Raw genomic sequence first — 16,170 nt, 5'->3', positions numbered from 1 at the left:
GGCTGCTCATCCTCCGTGCTTTTGCACGTGCTGTTCCCCTGCCTGGAATACGCCTGGCTCCCTCCTTAACTCATCCTCAGTGAACTCCTCATCCTTCAGCACCTAGACCTGATTTTCTCTCCTCTGCAAGCCCATCTCCAAGCTATGCAAAACAGTCACTCCCCTCTGTGCTTCCACAGCACCTTATACATAACACCTGAGACAGACGTACCACGTGCTCGGTGCTGGCATATGACTGACCATTGGCTTATTCATTTATTTACATAGCACTTAGTTACTTGGGTTCCTCTCTCCCTCACTGGACGGCAAGTTCCTTCCCAGCAGGGACTGGCCTTACATCTTCCCATTCTCAGTGCCTTGTTCAGTACCCAGCCCAGACCTGGTGTCAATGAAGGGCTGAAAAACTACTGGGGAATGAGTGAAGGAACATCAAAACCCAGTAATTCTAAAGTCCACAGCAGATGAGAGTCGTCCTCTCATCTCCACATCGACAAGTTTCCGGAGATGCCGTGATGTCCCCTGTAGCGAGCTGTTTCACTGACTCACAATCCTACCAGGAAATACCTCCTTACAGCTAGTTTAAATCCCCAGGTATATGGCCAAACTCCTGTGGGAGGCAGAATGGTACTGCAGAAAGAATATGCAGCTTTGAAGCCAAAGAGAAGGGGGCACATACCCAGCTTTGCTACTCGCTGGCTGCACAGCGTTAGGCAAGTAACTCACTGCCCAGAGCCTCAGTTTCCCCAAAGAGATGTCTTATGTGCCTGTTGTGAGGTTTCAAGGTCGGGCCTGAGTCTAGAGCTTCTGTCCTTAACCACATACCACAATGCCTGCTGTCCAGGGAAAGCTCAGCTCAATACAAGGAGTGGTTTGAATACTTAAGCAGCAGCAGAATATAGTAGAAAAACCCGTCTCTGAAATCTAACGGATCTGGTTTCAAACTCTGGCTCTGCCGCTTACTAGCTGCATGACCTTAGGCAAGTGACTTAGCATCTCTGAGCCTCAGTAGCTTCATTTGCAAAATGGAGAGAACATCAATTACGGCGAAGCCTAAGGCTTCTGTTTTGTTTTCAGGATCAAATGGGACAATACCCGCAAAAAGGCTAACAGTGTCTGGCACACAGCAGCGAAGGAGACCAACTAATACGAATATCCTTTGCTTCCCTGAAAGTGTTCAAAGATGGAAGAGAACGCCTATCACAGGAGGCTCGCGAACAAAGCCTTGTGGACTTGGGGAAACGCTGCCAGGGCAGCAACGTGGGTTGGATGAGATGACCTAGGAGACCTCTCAGAAGGAAAGGCGCATACAAATCCTTGTCAGACTGTATATTCCAATTTCTGGGTTCTGCGGCTGCTCCTCGTGGCTTTAAGCCCATTCTTGTCTCTCTGCTCATGATGCAAATACCATAAAATAAACTTTTTTACTTTAGAAAGCTGGTGCTACGTGACCTCAAGGAAGCACTCCTGATGGAGCATTTTTAGTGCACAAAATTTGTTAGAAAAACTCATCTCTTGAGGTCCTTTAGGGTGGAAACCATGTCATTCACCTGTTTCTCCAGTGTCTGGCATGGGGCCTGGAGCAGAGAAGGTACTCAGTAAGTCCTGCTGGCTGAACGAGTGTAAGAGACACAGAGGGAGAAATCTCAACAAGGCTTTTCTCCAGTGAATCACACTCCAAGATAAGGAAATATCTTTGCTATAACAACCTCACGATAATGGAATTTCATGGCAAGAAGTGATGTTCACGCATGGGAATAAAGATCAGTTTTGAAGACTTTAGTTAAGTGATCATGAGGCAAAGACAAATGTAAGCCCTGTACACGTGTCCTTTTGTGACACAGACTGTTTAGACACACACACACACACACACACACCCTCATCGTGACTGGGAGGTGTCATCCTCACGTCCACACTTGGACCCCCACTTTAAACTCTGATCCTTAAACACACTCAGACACTCGACACTCATAATTTTGACTTGGGAAGTGTCCCTAACCTACAGCAATTTGTGACTTCACAGAGGCAAGGATCTGACTTCTAGGCTCCCAGGCCAGTACATGGCAAGTCTCACAGCTCAGCATCAGCATGGCGATGCGGCTTTGCATTCTCTGTTCCATAGCCCTCAGTAAAGGTCCAAAGGAGGATATTTTCATTTAAAAAAATCACTGCATAGGGCTTCCCTGGTGGTGCAGTGGTTAAGAGTCCGCCTGCCGATGCAGGGGACACGGGTTCGTGCCCCGGTCCGGGAAGATCCCGCATGCCACGGAGTGGCTGGGCCCGTGAGCCATGGCCGCTGAGCCTGCGCGTCCAGAGCCCATGCTCCACAACAGGAGAGGCCACAACAGTGAGAGGCCCGCATACCACAAAAAAAAAAAAAAAAAAAAAAAAAATCACTGCATAGAGGGTGTGAGAGATGGAGGATTATAAGCTGTAGTGTACAGTGTGAACCTGCAGGTGTATCAAGGCGTCAGGACACGTTAACTCTGTGCTGGGACCTGGCCCAGGCACCCAGCTCTATGCTGTCCACTTAATCGTCACAACAACCCTGTGAGGCGTCACTCATAATCCCATTTTACAAAACAGGAAACTGAGGTTTAGAGGTAAGAACTTGCCCAAAGTTCGGGGCAAGTAAGCAGCAGAGCCCCCTGTCCGAGCCTGGTGGTCCAACCATCTGAATACTGCCTCCTGATATATCCCTCCTGCAACTGGGGTCCCCATCTCAGGGGGGCATAACAAGGAAAGACAGTCCTCAACCCTCGATGTGAAGGCCAGTAATGACTGTGGCACCCGCTTCATCCATTTCTCAAGTTTCTGTCCAGGAGCTACTGAGGAAGAGCCAGCAGTGAAGCTGTCACAGACAGTACCCGCTTCGTGGAGGGCAGTCACTGAGCAAAGTCGCTATGAGACCAAAACGTGGTGGTGGGCAGATGGGAATGTTCAAGAAGGCCTTCCCTGGAAAGTGATGTTTAAGCAGAGACCAGAAGGAGGAGGCATCAGCTGGGCAACAGTTAAAGGGAGGAAATTCAGGCGGAGGCAAGCACAATAAGAAAAAGGAAGAAAGGTCACGAATGATGGGGATTTGAGAGGAAAGGGGAAACTGCCAATCAGTCAAGCAGCCTTTAGTAACCAACTAACCACGAACGGGAAATCAAAAGATGTCCCCAGGACCATTTATTTACATTATAGGAAACAGTGCAATTCTGGACCTTCGTACAGTTCAGCTAAAGGGCACTTGATTATCTGGGAGAGTGGCTTTCTCCTCAAAGCCCAGAACACGCGGAAGCCTGTGACCACGTATTCAGTGTACTGACTGGAGGCCTTGGGAAGCATATGCCATTGGGAATAGGGCCCACAGCTCAGTATTTCCCCAGAGACTACATTTCCCCATGGCCACCCCATGACAAATTTAGGATCTTGAAGACAATGATTTCTTCCAGAGTGAATCGGGGCCACCTTAATGGTGATTTTTTTTTTTTTAATTAAGGGGGAAAAAGGACTCTAAGGTAAAAGAAAAAATGTAAACATCTGTTCGTGGTTGAATGGGATCATGAATATTGTTATTACTCTTTGTGCTTATTTGTACGCCTGCAATACTTCATCATTCTAAGGAGGATACAGCTTGCCTGGGGCCTCGCTCATGTCTCTGTACCTTTCCCACTGACCCACCTGACAAACCCCCAAACCAGGTGTCAGCTCAGGCTTGCCCCTCGTCCACCCCACCCCCGGGCAGTGGGAGGCCAACCGTGCACACCTACCAACAGCCAGCACTGCAGGGACGCTGAGGACGGCTGGCTGAGGGCGAGGCCCCTGAGGGCAGGCCCTGAGTCCTCTGAGGCTGAACCACCAGAGCCCAGCCCACTGCCTGTTAGAAAAGTGTCAGACAAGTGGACTATAAGCTCTGACACCCTACTATACCTTGACTCTCAAACCCCTCAGCCTCCTCAAGTGTTATATGGGAACAGTGATGATGCCCTAGGATGGCTGTTGCAGGGCTTAGTAATAATTTTTGTATAAAACACCCCAAATGGTGCCCGGCACAAAGTAGCTGTTCAAGAGGCATAGGGGGTGAATTCTGACCGGTCTCGCAGCTGGCCTGTTGATCGTTGTCCCTTTCCTTGTCTCTCCAGACACAGGGCGTGGCTTTGAGTCCTTCTTGCTCTCCCAGGCTGTCCTGGTAGGCTGCTCCCACGTGGGGCTGGGCTACAGGCATCCACAAAGAGAAAGAAAACCAGATAAAACCATAGGCTTGAAACTTAGCCAAGCAACTAAGAAGAACACAAAGATACAACAGGGAAAATAAAAACACTGGGGAGGCAAAATGCAATTCATAAGATAAAATTAATCTATCAAGCTGCCATAACAGGACATAAAAAGCATAAATATACTGCAGCTTGTCTGAAACGGTTTAAGTCCAGGCTCTTCTAAAACCATGAGTGAGCAAATGAATTCTATAGACTCATGCCCGCTTTTCCCAAGAAGAGGGGCCTCAGGGGCCTTCCAGGCAGCTGCAGAAGTAGCCCCTGGCTGAGGCACCCCAGGGTCTCAGCAAGAAATCAAAATATTGTTAAGCACAAATGGCAAGCCCTGGGCAAGGTGCCAGGGCCTCTGTGCGGCTCAGCCACCTTTGCCGCGGTCCCTGTCCCCACCCCAGGAGACAGGGAGCCCTCAGAAGGCAAAGACTGCATCTTCTTCCTCTCTCTCCCCTACACCCTGTGCGTGAGGCCAAGTACACAGCAGGCGCTCGGGGAATATTCACTGCATGCGTGAACGGGTGCCCGGATGGGTAGATGGATGGATGAAGGACGCTGGGAAAGGAAGGAGGGAGGGAAGAGCAATCCTACCAAAGCCCAACTTATCTTAAAACCTCAACTATGGTAAACCCAAAAGAGAACCTAAGATTAAACAGAAAATACCTCTGGCTACGTGGCTCATCGTAAAATCCATACACACGGTATCATATACTAGACTCCCAGAAACAGTAGGGGAAAAGTAAAGGCTGAAATCAGGCAGGCTGGTTCCGATCCGGGTTGGGATGTCAGCAACAGTGTGACCGTAGCCAAGTCCCTTTATCTCTGAAATGCCTCGACGATCAAATGGGAATAATTAGTGTCCCTGCCTCAAAGGACTGTTAGGAGGATTCAACAAGATCATGGATGTAAGGTGGACAGTGGGGGTTTCCCTGGTGGTGCAGTGGTTGAGAGTCTGCCTGCTAATGCAGGGGACACGGGTTCGAGCCCTGGTCTGGGAAGATCCCACATGCCGCGGAGCAACTAGGCACGTGAGCCACAACTACTGAGCCTGCGCGTCTAGAGCCTGTGCTCCGCAACAAGAGAGGCCGCGATAGTGAGAGGCCCGTGCACTGCGATGAAGAGTGGCCCCCGCTTGCCACAACTAGAGAAAGCCCTCGCACAGAAACGAAGACCCAAGACAGCCAAAAAAATAAATAAATAAACAAATATGGGGTTTAAAAAAAAAAAAAGAATTTAAAAAATAAAAAAATAAAAAAATAAAGTGGACAGTGGGGTCCAGTAAGTAACGGGCACTCACTTTATTTTACCACCATGGGCAGGCCGAGGCCCCCAGGCACCTCCCAGGCCTGAACTGCTCTGAAGACCCCCCTCTCGGACGCAATCGTCCACCTGTGTCTCCAACCCTTCCTCAGCAAACACTGCTTCTCCTGCAACCTCCCCAAGAGTGGGTGCTTCTCTCCCTTCTACTATGGGCCTGGAAGTGTGTGAGCACCTTTGCTTTTCACTGACACTTCCAGACCATTCTCTCTCTTCCCTAAGAACTCTGGCTTCACAGCTCATGCTGTGAGACTACACCAGTGACAACACCCGCCTTCCTGCACACACCCACCGTCCCGATTCATGGAATCCCTCGAGATTCATGGCCACGTGGCCCCCGCCTGCCCTGCTCCTCTCCACCCCTCCATGGTGACGCCCCCCGCCACCGAGTTGCCTATTCTTGTATCCAATTTCTCTCCTCCCTTCTCTCCGGAACCCACGCCAGTAGCCCTGCCCGCTCCATGGAAACAGCGCCCTTCAAGGTCCCCAAAAGACTCCCCCAACGCTAAATCCCAAGGCCAAGTCCCAGTCCTTGACTTACTTGTCTCACTAGCACATCCAACACAGCTAATCTGCTCCTCACTCGGCTTCGGGAGGCCATGCTCCCTGGGCCGCCCACCCCACTGGCTGCCCCTTCTCAGGCCCAGGCTCGGTTCCCAGACCTACCTCCTTTGTCTCCAAGCCTCAGAGCTTCAAATACCAGCAACATGCTGACCTGGCCCAGACCTCTCCTCCAACAGGCATCTCAAGAGTTCCAAACCAGACCCCTGAGGCCCCCCGAGCCTGGCTCTCCTCAGTCCTTCCATCTCAGGGTATGACATCTCCATCCTTCCCATGGTTCACATTAAAAGTGATCCTTTAGGACTTCCCTGGTGGCTCAGTGGTTAAGAATCCACCTGCCAATGCAGGGGACAGAGGTTCGAGCCCTGGTCCTTGAAGATCCCACATGCCGTGGAGCAACAAAGCCCATGCACCACAACTACTGAGCCCACGTGCCACAGCTACTGAAGCCCACATGCCTCGAGCCCGTGCTCCGCAGCAAGAGAAGCCACCGCAATGAGAAGCCTGCGCACCACAACGAAGAGTTGCCCCTGCTCGCTGCAACTAGAGAAAGCCTGCACACAGCAACGAAGACCCAAAGCAGCCAAAATTAAATAAATGAATGAATAAATAAATAAAATTATTTTAAAAAAAAGTGATCCTTTAAAGCAGAGGCCAGCCTACTTTTCTTCAAAAGCCAAATAACGAATATTTGAGAATGCAAGCCCCGGGGTCTCCATCACAACTACTCAACCCTGCATCACAGTGCAAAGGCCATCACAGACAAGGTGCCAATGAACGCAGGGGGCCGTGCTCCCATAAAACTTTACAAAAACCCACAGCGAGCCTGGTCCACAGGACACAGTTTGCCAAACCCTGCTTTAAAGCATAAGTCAGATCACGTGACTCCGCTGCTCAAAACCCTCTGGCCGTTTCCAACCTTACCCGGAGTAAAAGACAAAGCCCTAGACTGGCCTATGAGGGCCTAGCGGGTCTACCACCACCCTGACCCCTTCTCCTCCTGGTTCCGCCCGAATATCGCCTCATCGGGGAGGCGCTCTCTACGACTCCACGTACCTTAGCAAACCCGACCCCCGCTCCACGTTACCCATGTCCTTCACCAGCTTTATCTCCCTCCACAGCACCGATCATTTCACACACGATACATCTGCTCACGGCTTACTGTCTTCCTCCCCCTGTGATATACAAGCTGGACACAGACTCGGTCTCTCTTGTTCACTATCTCCCCAGTGCCTGGCACACAGGAGGACCTGATACATCCTTTCCGAATAAATACATAAAAGACCACTGTTGCTGTTCTTGTTATTGTGTGCTGTTGTCATTCGCTTAGAGCAGAAGTTCAAAATCAGGAGTCAAGGGCTTCCCTGGTGGCGCAGTGGTTGAAAGTCCGCCTGCCGATGCAGGGGACACGGGTTCGTGCCCCGGGCCGGGAAGATCCCACATGCCGCAGAGCGGCTGGGCCCGTGAGCCATGGCCGCTGAGCCTGCGCGTCCGGAGCCTGTGCTCCGCAACGGGAGAGGCCACAACAGTGAGAGACCCGCGTATTGCAAAAAAAAAAAAAAAAAAAAAAAACAATCAGGAGTCAACAGAAGTGCTCTTGTGGATTCATGAGCGCTCTACAGATGATGGACGGTGCTACACGCATGAGAAGGCCCTCAGCTTTCCCCAGACTCTCAAAGGGGCAACATCTCTTAAGCACCACTGTCTCGGGCTAGAGGATCCCACTGACATGCTCCCTCCAAGTCTAGGAGTCTCACCCTGATACTCTGTAACCCCAAGGCTCTCTACTTGGGGAGCTCCCAGGAGAGCAAAGACAGCAGATTCCAAGGGAGTAGGGAGGCAGGTCACTTCTAGAAGCCATAAGGTCAGTAGGGTTTGGAATGAGCCCCGAAGAACCCGAACAACTGCGGCCTGGCCATCCAGAGAACCCTGCAAAGAGGACTGAGGCCTCCACAGATGGAGCCCCCAGACAACTGCGAGTGAAGGGGGCAGTGACCTCACAAGGCCTGGGAGCACGACCAGTCCCCCTCTGCCCCCCCCGGAATAAAAGCAACAAATGAGCTTTCCTTATCGTGTTCCCTCGATTGTATATTTGTCAAGAGTCAAGATTAGTCACTGCAATTCATGAAATTTATACTCAAACGTATTGCAATTCCAAACAACGCAGCTGACATTTCTGGCCGTCCTGTCACGCCGTTCATCTTCTCGCAGAGGATACGGTTTCCTTGGTGCTTACCTTTCAGGAGCGCTTTGTCTGGCACTGGCCTCCCCTCCATCACTGCTTCAGCCAGAATTAACTTCTGGTGACATTGCTTGCTGGGAATTTTAAACTCCTTCAGCTCCCCCTGCTGCTGGGCCACCACCTCCTGGGGGGCAGGGAGCCAGCACACACTCCCCAGTGACCGCGATGCTTTTATCAGGATGGGCAAGCGGGACTTCTTCACATCCTGAAAGTACACCCAGGGAGACAATGAATACACTTCCTCTGGTCGCATAGTCAACACGCTCGTGCCAACCTTATAAAACAGGACTCAAAGTGCCTGTCCAGATAACGGCACCTCCGTTTATCCCCCAGCCTGCAGATCTGTGTCTTGGCAGGTCCCTCCTCTGACTGACAAGTGCCAAGCTGTTCCTCCTCGACACCCTCCTAAGCCCGGCCGTGTCTCTCTGAACGTTCCAGATGCTCCCTACACGGCATTCCTTTTCCCCACACAACCTTCTGGGAAACGTTTTCTAGCTCCTTATCTATTTCCTCACTTCCCACCCTCTCCTAAGCCTAAGTCAATCTGCCTCTCACCCCGCCAGGCCACCAGAACCACCCCTTACTAAGGTTTTTGGGGGCTACTCTGTGCCTAGTCCCATAGCTATTTCTCAGAGCTCTGAACCTGCCCAACCTACACATTTCTGACGGCCCACCAGCCCTTTCAAGTCAACTGAAAACTGGGCTCTTTCATTCTATCACCCCAGGCCCACATCCCACAGCTCCAGCACTCCGACGACCTCTGTCTCGGTGAATCAGACCACCCTCCACTTGCTGCACAGACCAAAACTGGCAGCCATTTTAAAAATGCCCTGAGGGAACTTGCACAAGCCTCTTAGAAAGCCTCATCCACCAGAAAGCAGACAGCAGAAGCAAGAAGAACTACAATCCTGCAGCCTGTGGAACAAAAACCACATTCACAGAAAGACAGACAAGATGAAAAGGCAGAGAGCTATGTACCAGATGAAGGAACAAGATAAAACCCCAGAAAAACAACTAAATGAAGGGAGATAGGCAGCCTATCCAGAAAAAGAGTTCAGAATAATGATAGTGAAGATGATCCAGGACCTTGGAAAAAGAATGGAGGCAAAGATGGAGAAGATGCAAGAAATGTTTAACAAAGATGAACAATACAATAACTGAAATGAAAACTACACTAGAAGGAATCAATAGCAGAATAACTGAGGCAGAAGAACAGATAAGTGACCTGGAAGACAGAATGGTGGAATTCACTGCTGCGGGACAGAATAAAGGAAAAAGAATGAAAAGAAATGAAGACAGCCTAAGAGACCTCTGGGACAACATTAAACACAACAACATTCGCATTATAGGGGTCCCAGAAGGAGAAGAGAGAGAGAAAGGACCCAAGAAAATACTTGAAGAGATTATAGTCAAAAACTTCCCTAACATGGGAAAGGAAATAGCCACCCAAGTCCAGGAAGCGCAGCGAGTCCCATACAGGATAAACCCAAGGAGAAACACGCTGAGACAAATAATAATGAAATTGGCAAAAATTAAAGACAAAGAAAAATTATTGAAAGCAGCAAGGGAAAAACGACAAATAACATACAAGGAAACTCCCATAATGTTAACAGCTGATTTCTCAGCAGAAACTCTACAAGCCAGAAGGGAGTGGCATGATATACTTAAAGTGATGAAAGGGAAGAACCTACAACCAAGATTACTCTACCCAGCAAGGATCTCATTCAGATTCGATGGAGAAATCAAAAGCTTTACAGACAAGCAAAAGCTCAGAGAATTCAGCACCACCAAACCAGCTCTACAACAAATGCTAAAGGAACTTCTCTAAGTGGGAAACACAAGACAAGAAAAGGACCTACAAAAGCAAACCCAAAACAATTAAGAAAATGGTCATAGGAACATACATATCAATAATTACCTTAAACGTGAATGGATTAAATGCTCCAACCAAAAGACACAGGCTTGCTGAATGGATACAAAAACAAGGCCCATCTATATGCTGTCTACAAGAGACCCACTTCAGACCTAGGGACACATACCGACTGAAAGTGAGTGGATGGAAAAAGATATTCCATGCCAATAGAAATCAAAAGAAAGCTGGAGTAGCAATACTCATATCAGATAAAATAGACTTTAAAATAAAGAATGTTACAAGAGACAAGGAAGGACACTACATAATGATCAAAGGATCAATCCAAGAAGAAGATATAACAATTATAAATATATATGCAACCAACATAGGAGCACCTCAATACATAAGGCAACTGTTAACAGCTATAAAAGAGGAAATAGACAGTAACACAGTAATAGTGGGGGACTTTAACACCTCACTTACACCAATGGACAGATCATCCAAAATGAAAATAAATAAGGAAACAGAGGCTTTAAATGACACAACAGACCAGATAGATTTAATTGATATTTATAGGACATTCCATCCAGAAACAGCAGATTACACTTTGTTCTCAAGTGCGTACGGAACATTCTCCAGGACAGATCACATCTTGGGTCACAAATCAAGCCGCAGTAAATTTAAGAAAACTGAAATCATATTAAGCATCTTTTCTGACCACAGTGCTATGAGATTAGAAATGAATTACAGGGGAAAAAACGTAAAAAACACAAACACATGTAGGCTAAACACTATGTTACTAAATAACCAAGAGATCACTGAAGAAATCAAAGAAGAAAACAAAAAGTACCTAGAGGCAAATGACAATGAAAACATGATGATCCAAAACCTATGGGATGCAGCAAAAGCAGTTCTAAGAGGGAAGTTTATAACTATACAAGCCTACCTCAAGAAACAAGAAAAGTCTCAAATAAACAATCTAACCTTACACCTAAAGGAACTAGAGAAAGAAGAACAAACAAAACCCAAAGTTAGCAGAAGGAAAGATATCATAAAGATCAGAGCAGAAATAAATGAAATAGAAACAAAGAAAACAATAGCAGGGATCAAGAAAACTAAAAGCTGGTTCTTTGAGAAGATAAACAAAATTGATAAACCATTAGCCACACTCATCAAGAAAAAGAGGGAGAGGACTCAAATCAATAAAATTAGAAATGAAAAAGGAGAAGTTACAACAGACACTGCAGAAATACAAAGCATCCTAAGAGACTACTGTAACAAGCAACTCTATGCCAATAAAATGGACAACCTGGAAGAAATGGACAAATTCTTAGAAAGGTACAACCTTCCAAGACTGAACCAGGAAGAAATAGAAAATATGAACAGACCAATCACAAGTAATGAAATTGAAACTGTAATTAAAAATCTTCCAACAAACAAAAGTCCAGGATCAGATGGCTTCACAGGTGAATTCTATCAAACATTTAGAGAAGAGCTAACACCCATCCTTCTCAAACTCTTCCAAAAAATTGCGGAGGGAGGAACACTCCCAAACTCACTCCATGAGGCCACCATCACCCTGATACCAAAACCAGACAAAGATACTACAAAAAAGGAAATTACAGACCAATATCACTGATGAATACTGATGCGAAAATCCTCAACAAAATACTAGCAAACAGAATCCAACAACACATTAAAAGGATCATACACCATGATCAAGTGGGATTTATCCCAGGGATGCAAGGATTCTTCAATATACGTAAATCAATCAATGTGATAAACCATATTAACAAATTGAAGGAGAAAAACCATATGATCATCTCAATAGATGAAGAAAAAGCTTTTGACAAAATTCAACACCCATTTATGATAAAAACTCTCCAGAAAGTGGGCATAGAGGGAACCTACCTCAACATAATAAAGGCCATATATGACAAACCCACAGCAAACATCATTCTCAATGGTGAAAAACTGAAAGCATTTCCTCTAAGATCAGGAACAAGACAAGGCTGTCCACTCTCACCACTATTATTCAACATAGTTTTGGAAGTCCTAGCCATGGCAGAGAAGAAAAAGAAATAAAAGGAATACAAGTTGGAAAAGAAGAAGTAAAACTGTCACTGTTTGCAGATGACACGATACTATACATAGAGAATCCTAAAGATGCCACCAGAAAACTACTAGAACTAATCAATGAATTTGGTAAAGTTGCAGGATACAAAATTAATGCACAGAAATCTATTGCATTCCTACACACTAATGATGAAAAATATGAAAGAGCAATTAAGGAAACACTCCCATTTACCACCGCAACAAAAAGAATAAAATACCTAGGAATAAACCTACCTAGGGAGACAAAAGACCTGTATGCAGAAAACTATAACACACTGATGAAAGAAATTAAAGATGATACCAACAGATGGAGAGATATACCATGTTCTTGGATTGGAAGAATCAACATTGTGAAAATGACTATACTACCCAAAACAATGTACAGATTCAATGTAATCCCTATCAAATTACTAATGGCATTTTTTACGGAACTAGAACAAAAAATCCTAAAATTTGTTTGGAGACACAAAAGATCCCGAATAGTCAAAGCAGTCTTCAGGGAAAAAAACAGAGCTGGAGGAATCAGACTCCCTGACTTCAGACTATACTACAAAGCTACAGTAATCAAGACAATATGGTACTGGCATAAAAACAGAAACATAGGTCAAAGGAACAAGATAGAAAGCCCAGAGATAAACCCACACACCTATGGTCAACTAATCTATGACAAAGGAGGCAAGGATATGCAATGGAGAAAAGACAGTCTCTTCAATAAGTGGGTGCTGGGAAAACTGGACAGCTACATGTAAAAGAATGAAATTAGAACACTCCCTAACACCATACACAAAAATAAACTCAAAATGGATTAGAGAACTAAATGTAAGACCAGATACTATAAAACTCTTAGAGGAAAACATAGGAAGAACATTCTTTGACATAAATCACAGCAAGATCTTTTTTGATCCACCTCCTAGAGTAATGGAAATAAAAACAAAAATAAACAAATGGACCTAATGAAACTTAAAAGTTTTTGCACAGCAAAGGAAACCATAAACAAGACCAAAAGACAGCCCTCAGAATGGGAGGAAATATTTGCAAACGAAATCAATGGACAAAGGATTAATCTCCAAAATATATAAACAGCTCATGCAGCTCAATATTAAAAAAAAAAAAAACCCAATCAAAAAATGGGCAGAATGGGCTTCCCTGGTGGCGCAGTGGTTGAGAGTCCGCCTGCCGATGCAGGGGACACGGGTTCGTGCCCCTATCCCGGAAGATCCCACATGCCGCGCAGCGGCTGGGCCCGCGAGCCATGGCCGCGGAGCCTGTGTGTCCGGAGCCTGTGCTCCGCAACGGGAGAGGCCACAGCAGTGAGAGGCCCGCGTACAGCAAAAAAAAAAAAAAAAAAAAAAAAAAGGGCAGAACACCTAAATAGACATTTCTACAAAGAAGACATACAGATGGCCAAGAAGCACATGAAAAGCTGCTCAACATCACTAATTATTAGAGAAATGCAAATCAAAACTACAATGAGGTATCACCTCACACCAGTTAGAATGGGCATCATCAGAAAATCTACAAACAACAAATGCTGGAGAGGGTATGGAGAAAAGGGAACCCTCTTGCACTGTTGGTGGGAATGTAAATTGATACAGCCAATATGGAGAACAGTATGGAGTTTCCTTAAAAAACTAAAAATTGAATTACCATATGACCCAGCAATCCCACTACTGGGCATATACACAGAGAAAACCATAATTCAAAAAGACACATGCACCCCAATGTTCATTGCAGCGCTATTTACAATGGCCAGGTCATGGAAGCAACCTAAATACCCAACGACAGACGAATGGATAAAGAAGATGTGGTACGTATATACAATGGAATATTACTCAGTCATAAAAAGGAACGAAATTGGGTCATTTGTAGAGACGTGGGTGGATCTAGATACTGTCATACAGAGTGAAGTAAGTCAGCAAGAGAAAAACAAGTATCGTATGTCAGTGCATATAGGTGGAACCTAGAAAAATGGTACAGATGAACCGGTTTGCAGGGCAGAAATTGAGACACAGACGTAGAGAACAAACGTATGGACACCAAGGGGGGAAAGCGGTGGGGGGATGATAAAAAAATAAAATAAAATAAAATAAAATAAAATAAAATTCCCTTTATGCACCTCACCCAACTGCATCCCTCACCAGGTTTCACTAACTCCAACTCCCAAGGTGTCTATGAATTCTTCTGTGGCTTCTCATCCTCCGTGGCCACCGCCCAACTCCAAGAGGCTGTGAGCTCTCATCCAGGCCACAGAAACAGCCTCCTGAGGTGTCTCCCCACATTCATTCTTGCCCTTTGTAACCCACTTGCCATACTGCACCAAAACAGGCAACACACCCCCGCTCCTGCTTAAAACTATTTTAATTGTTCCCCAGTTCTCGTATGGCAAAGGTCACAGTCTTTACCAGAGCCCACATGTTGTGCACTACTGCAGCCTAAGTTACTGCCCCTCCCCACCCACCCCCCAACCTCCAGCCAGAGACCTCCTATCCGTTCCTCAAAATGGTTTGTTCCTTCCACCTCAGGACCTTGGCATATGCTATCTCCTCTGCCTAGAATACTTTTTCTTGCCCACCCCCACCTCTCCCACTAATCCCAACACGTTCATTAGGACTCAGATCAAATGTGCCTTCCTCAGGAGAATGGGCCTTGATTTCCCTGTTACATACTCACTGCCCCCTCGGAATTCTCCTCGGAAAAACATTAGGACCATAATAATTAAATGCCTATGCAATTACTTGTTCTTTGTCTATCTTCTGCACCAGCCTATAAGCTTTAGGATTCATGGATTCTGTGTTTCTTATTCATACTCTATCCACAGCTTTGAGCACAAGAACTAGTAATACAGTAGGCGCTCAACGACTATTTGTGGAATGAACATACAAATAATAACTTAAGAGGCCTAGGGCTTCCCTGGTGGCTCAGTGGTTAAGAATCCGCCTGCCAGTGCAGGGGACACGGGTTCGATCCCTGGTCCGGGAAGATCCCACATGCCGTGGGGCAACTAAGCCCGTGCGCCACAACTACTGAGCCTGAGCTCTAGAGCCTGCAAGCCACAACTACTGAGCCCACGTGCCACAACTACTGAAGTCCGCATGCCTAGAGCCTGTGCTCTGCAACCAGAGAAACCACCACAATGAGAAGCCCGTGCACTGAAATGAAGAGTAGCCCCCGCTCGCTGCAACTAGAGAAAGCTCGCCTGCGGCAACAAAGACCCAACACAGCCATAAATAAATAAATAAACACAAATAACTCAGTTAAAAGATGGGCAAAGGATCTGCAAGACATTTCTCAAAAGGAGACATACATATGGTCAATAAGCACATGCAAAGATGTTCAAATCGTTCATCATCAGGGAAATGCAAATCAAATCATAATGAAATACCACCACTCCCTACCCATTAGGATGGCTATAATCGAAAAGATAATAACAATTGCTGGTGAGGATGTGGAGGAATTGGAGCCCTCACATGCTGGTGAAAACTTTTGTAAACTAGCTGCAGCCACTTTAGAAAAGAGTCTGGCAGTTCCTCAAACCGTTAAACAGAGTTACTACATGACCTAGCAATTCCACTCCTAGATCTATATCCCGGAGAACTAAAAACACAAGTACACACAAAAACTTGTACATGAATGTTCACAGCAACATTATTCATAATATCCGAAAGGTTGCAACTGCCCAAATGTCCATCAACTAATGAATGGATAAATAAAATGTGGTATATCCATACAATGGACTATCACTGGGCCATAAAAAGAAATGAACTACGGATACCTGCTACAGCACGAACGAACCTTAAAAGTGGAAGAAGCTAGTCACCAAAGATCACAGACTA

General features: G+C 46.3%; 1 protein-coding gene across 4 annotated transcripts in view; it reads right to left on the bottom strand.

Moving 5' to 3' along the window:
- Positions 1–16,170, bottom strand: part of CDK5RAP2 (CDK5 regulatory subunit associated protein 2) — a 184,105-nt gene that overhangs the window by 43,400 nt on the left and 124,535 nt on the right. For 2 of the 4 annotated variants that reach the window (XM_081236387.1, XM_081236386.1), the window contains exons 22-23: positions 8,365–8,575; positions 4,078–4,200 (exon numbers count right to left, since the gene is read on the bottom strand). In XM_081236387.1, coding sequence (XP_081092513.1) covers positions 4,078–4,200; positions 8,365–8,575 — 334 coding nt within the window. The remainder of the gene's footprint in view (positions 1–4,077; positions 4,201–8,364; positions 8,576–16,170) is intronic. The other 2 variants (XM_081236389.1, XM_081236388.1) reach the window with 1 other exon arrangement.

This window comes from Mesoplodon bidens (genome assembly GCF_964165515.1).
Source record: "Mesoplodon bidens genome assembly, chromosome: 6".
NCBI classification, from domain to species: domain Eukaryota; kingdom Metazoa; phylum Chordata; class Mammalia; order Artiodactyla; family Ziphiidae; genus Mesoplodon; species Mesoplodon bidens.
This window is presented reverse-complemented; position numbering and strand designations above follow the sequence as displayed.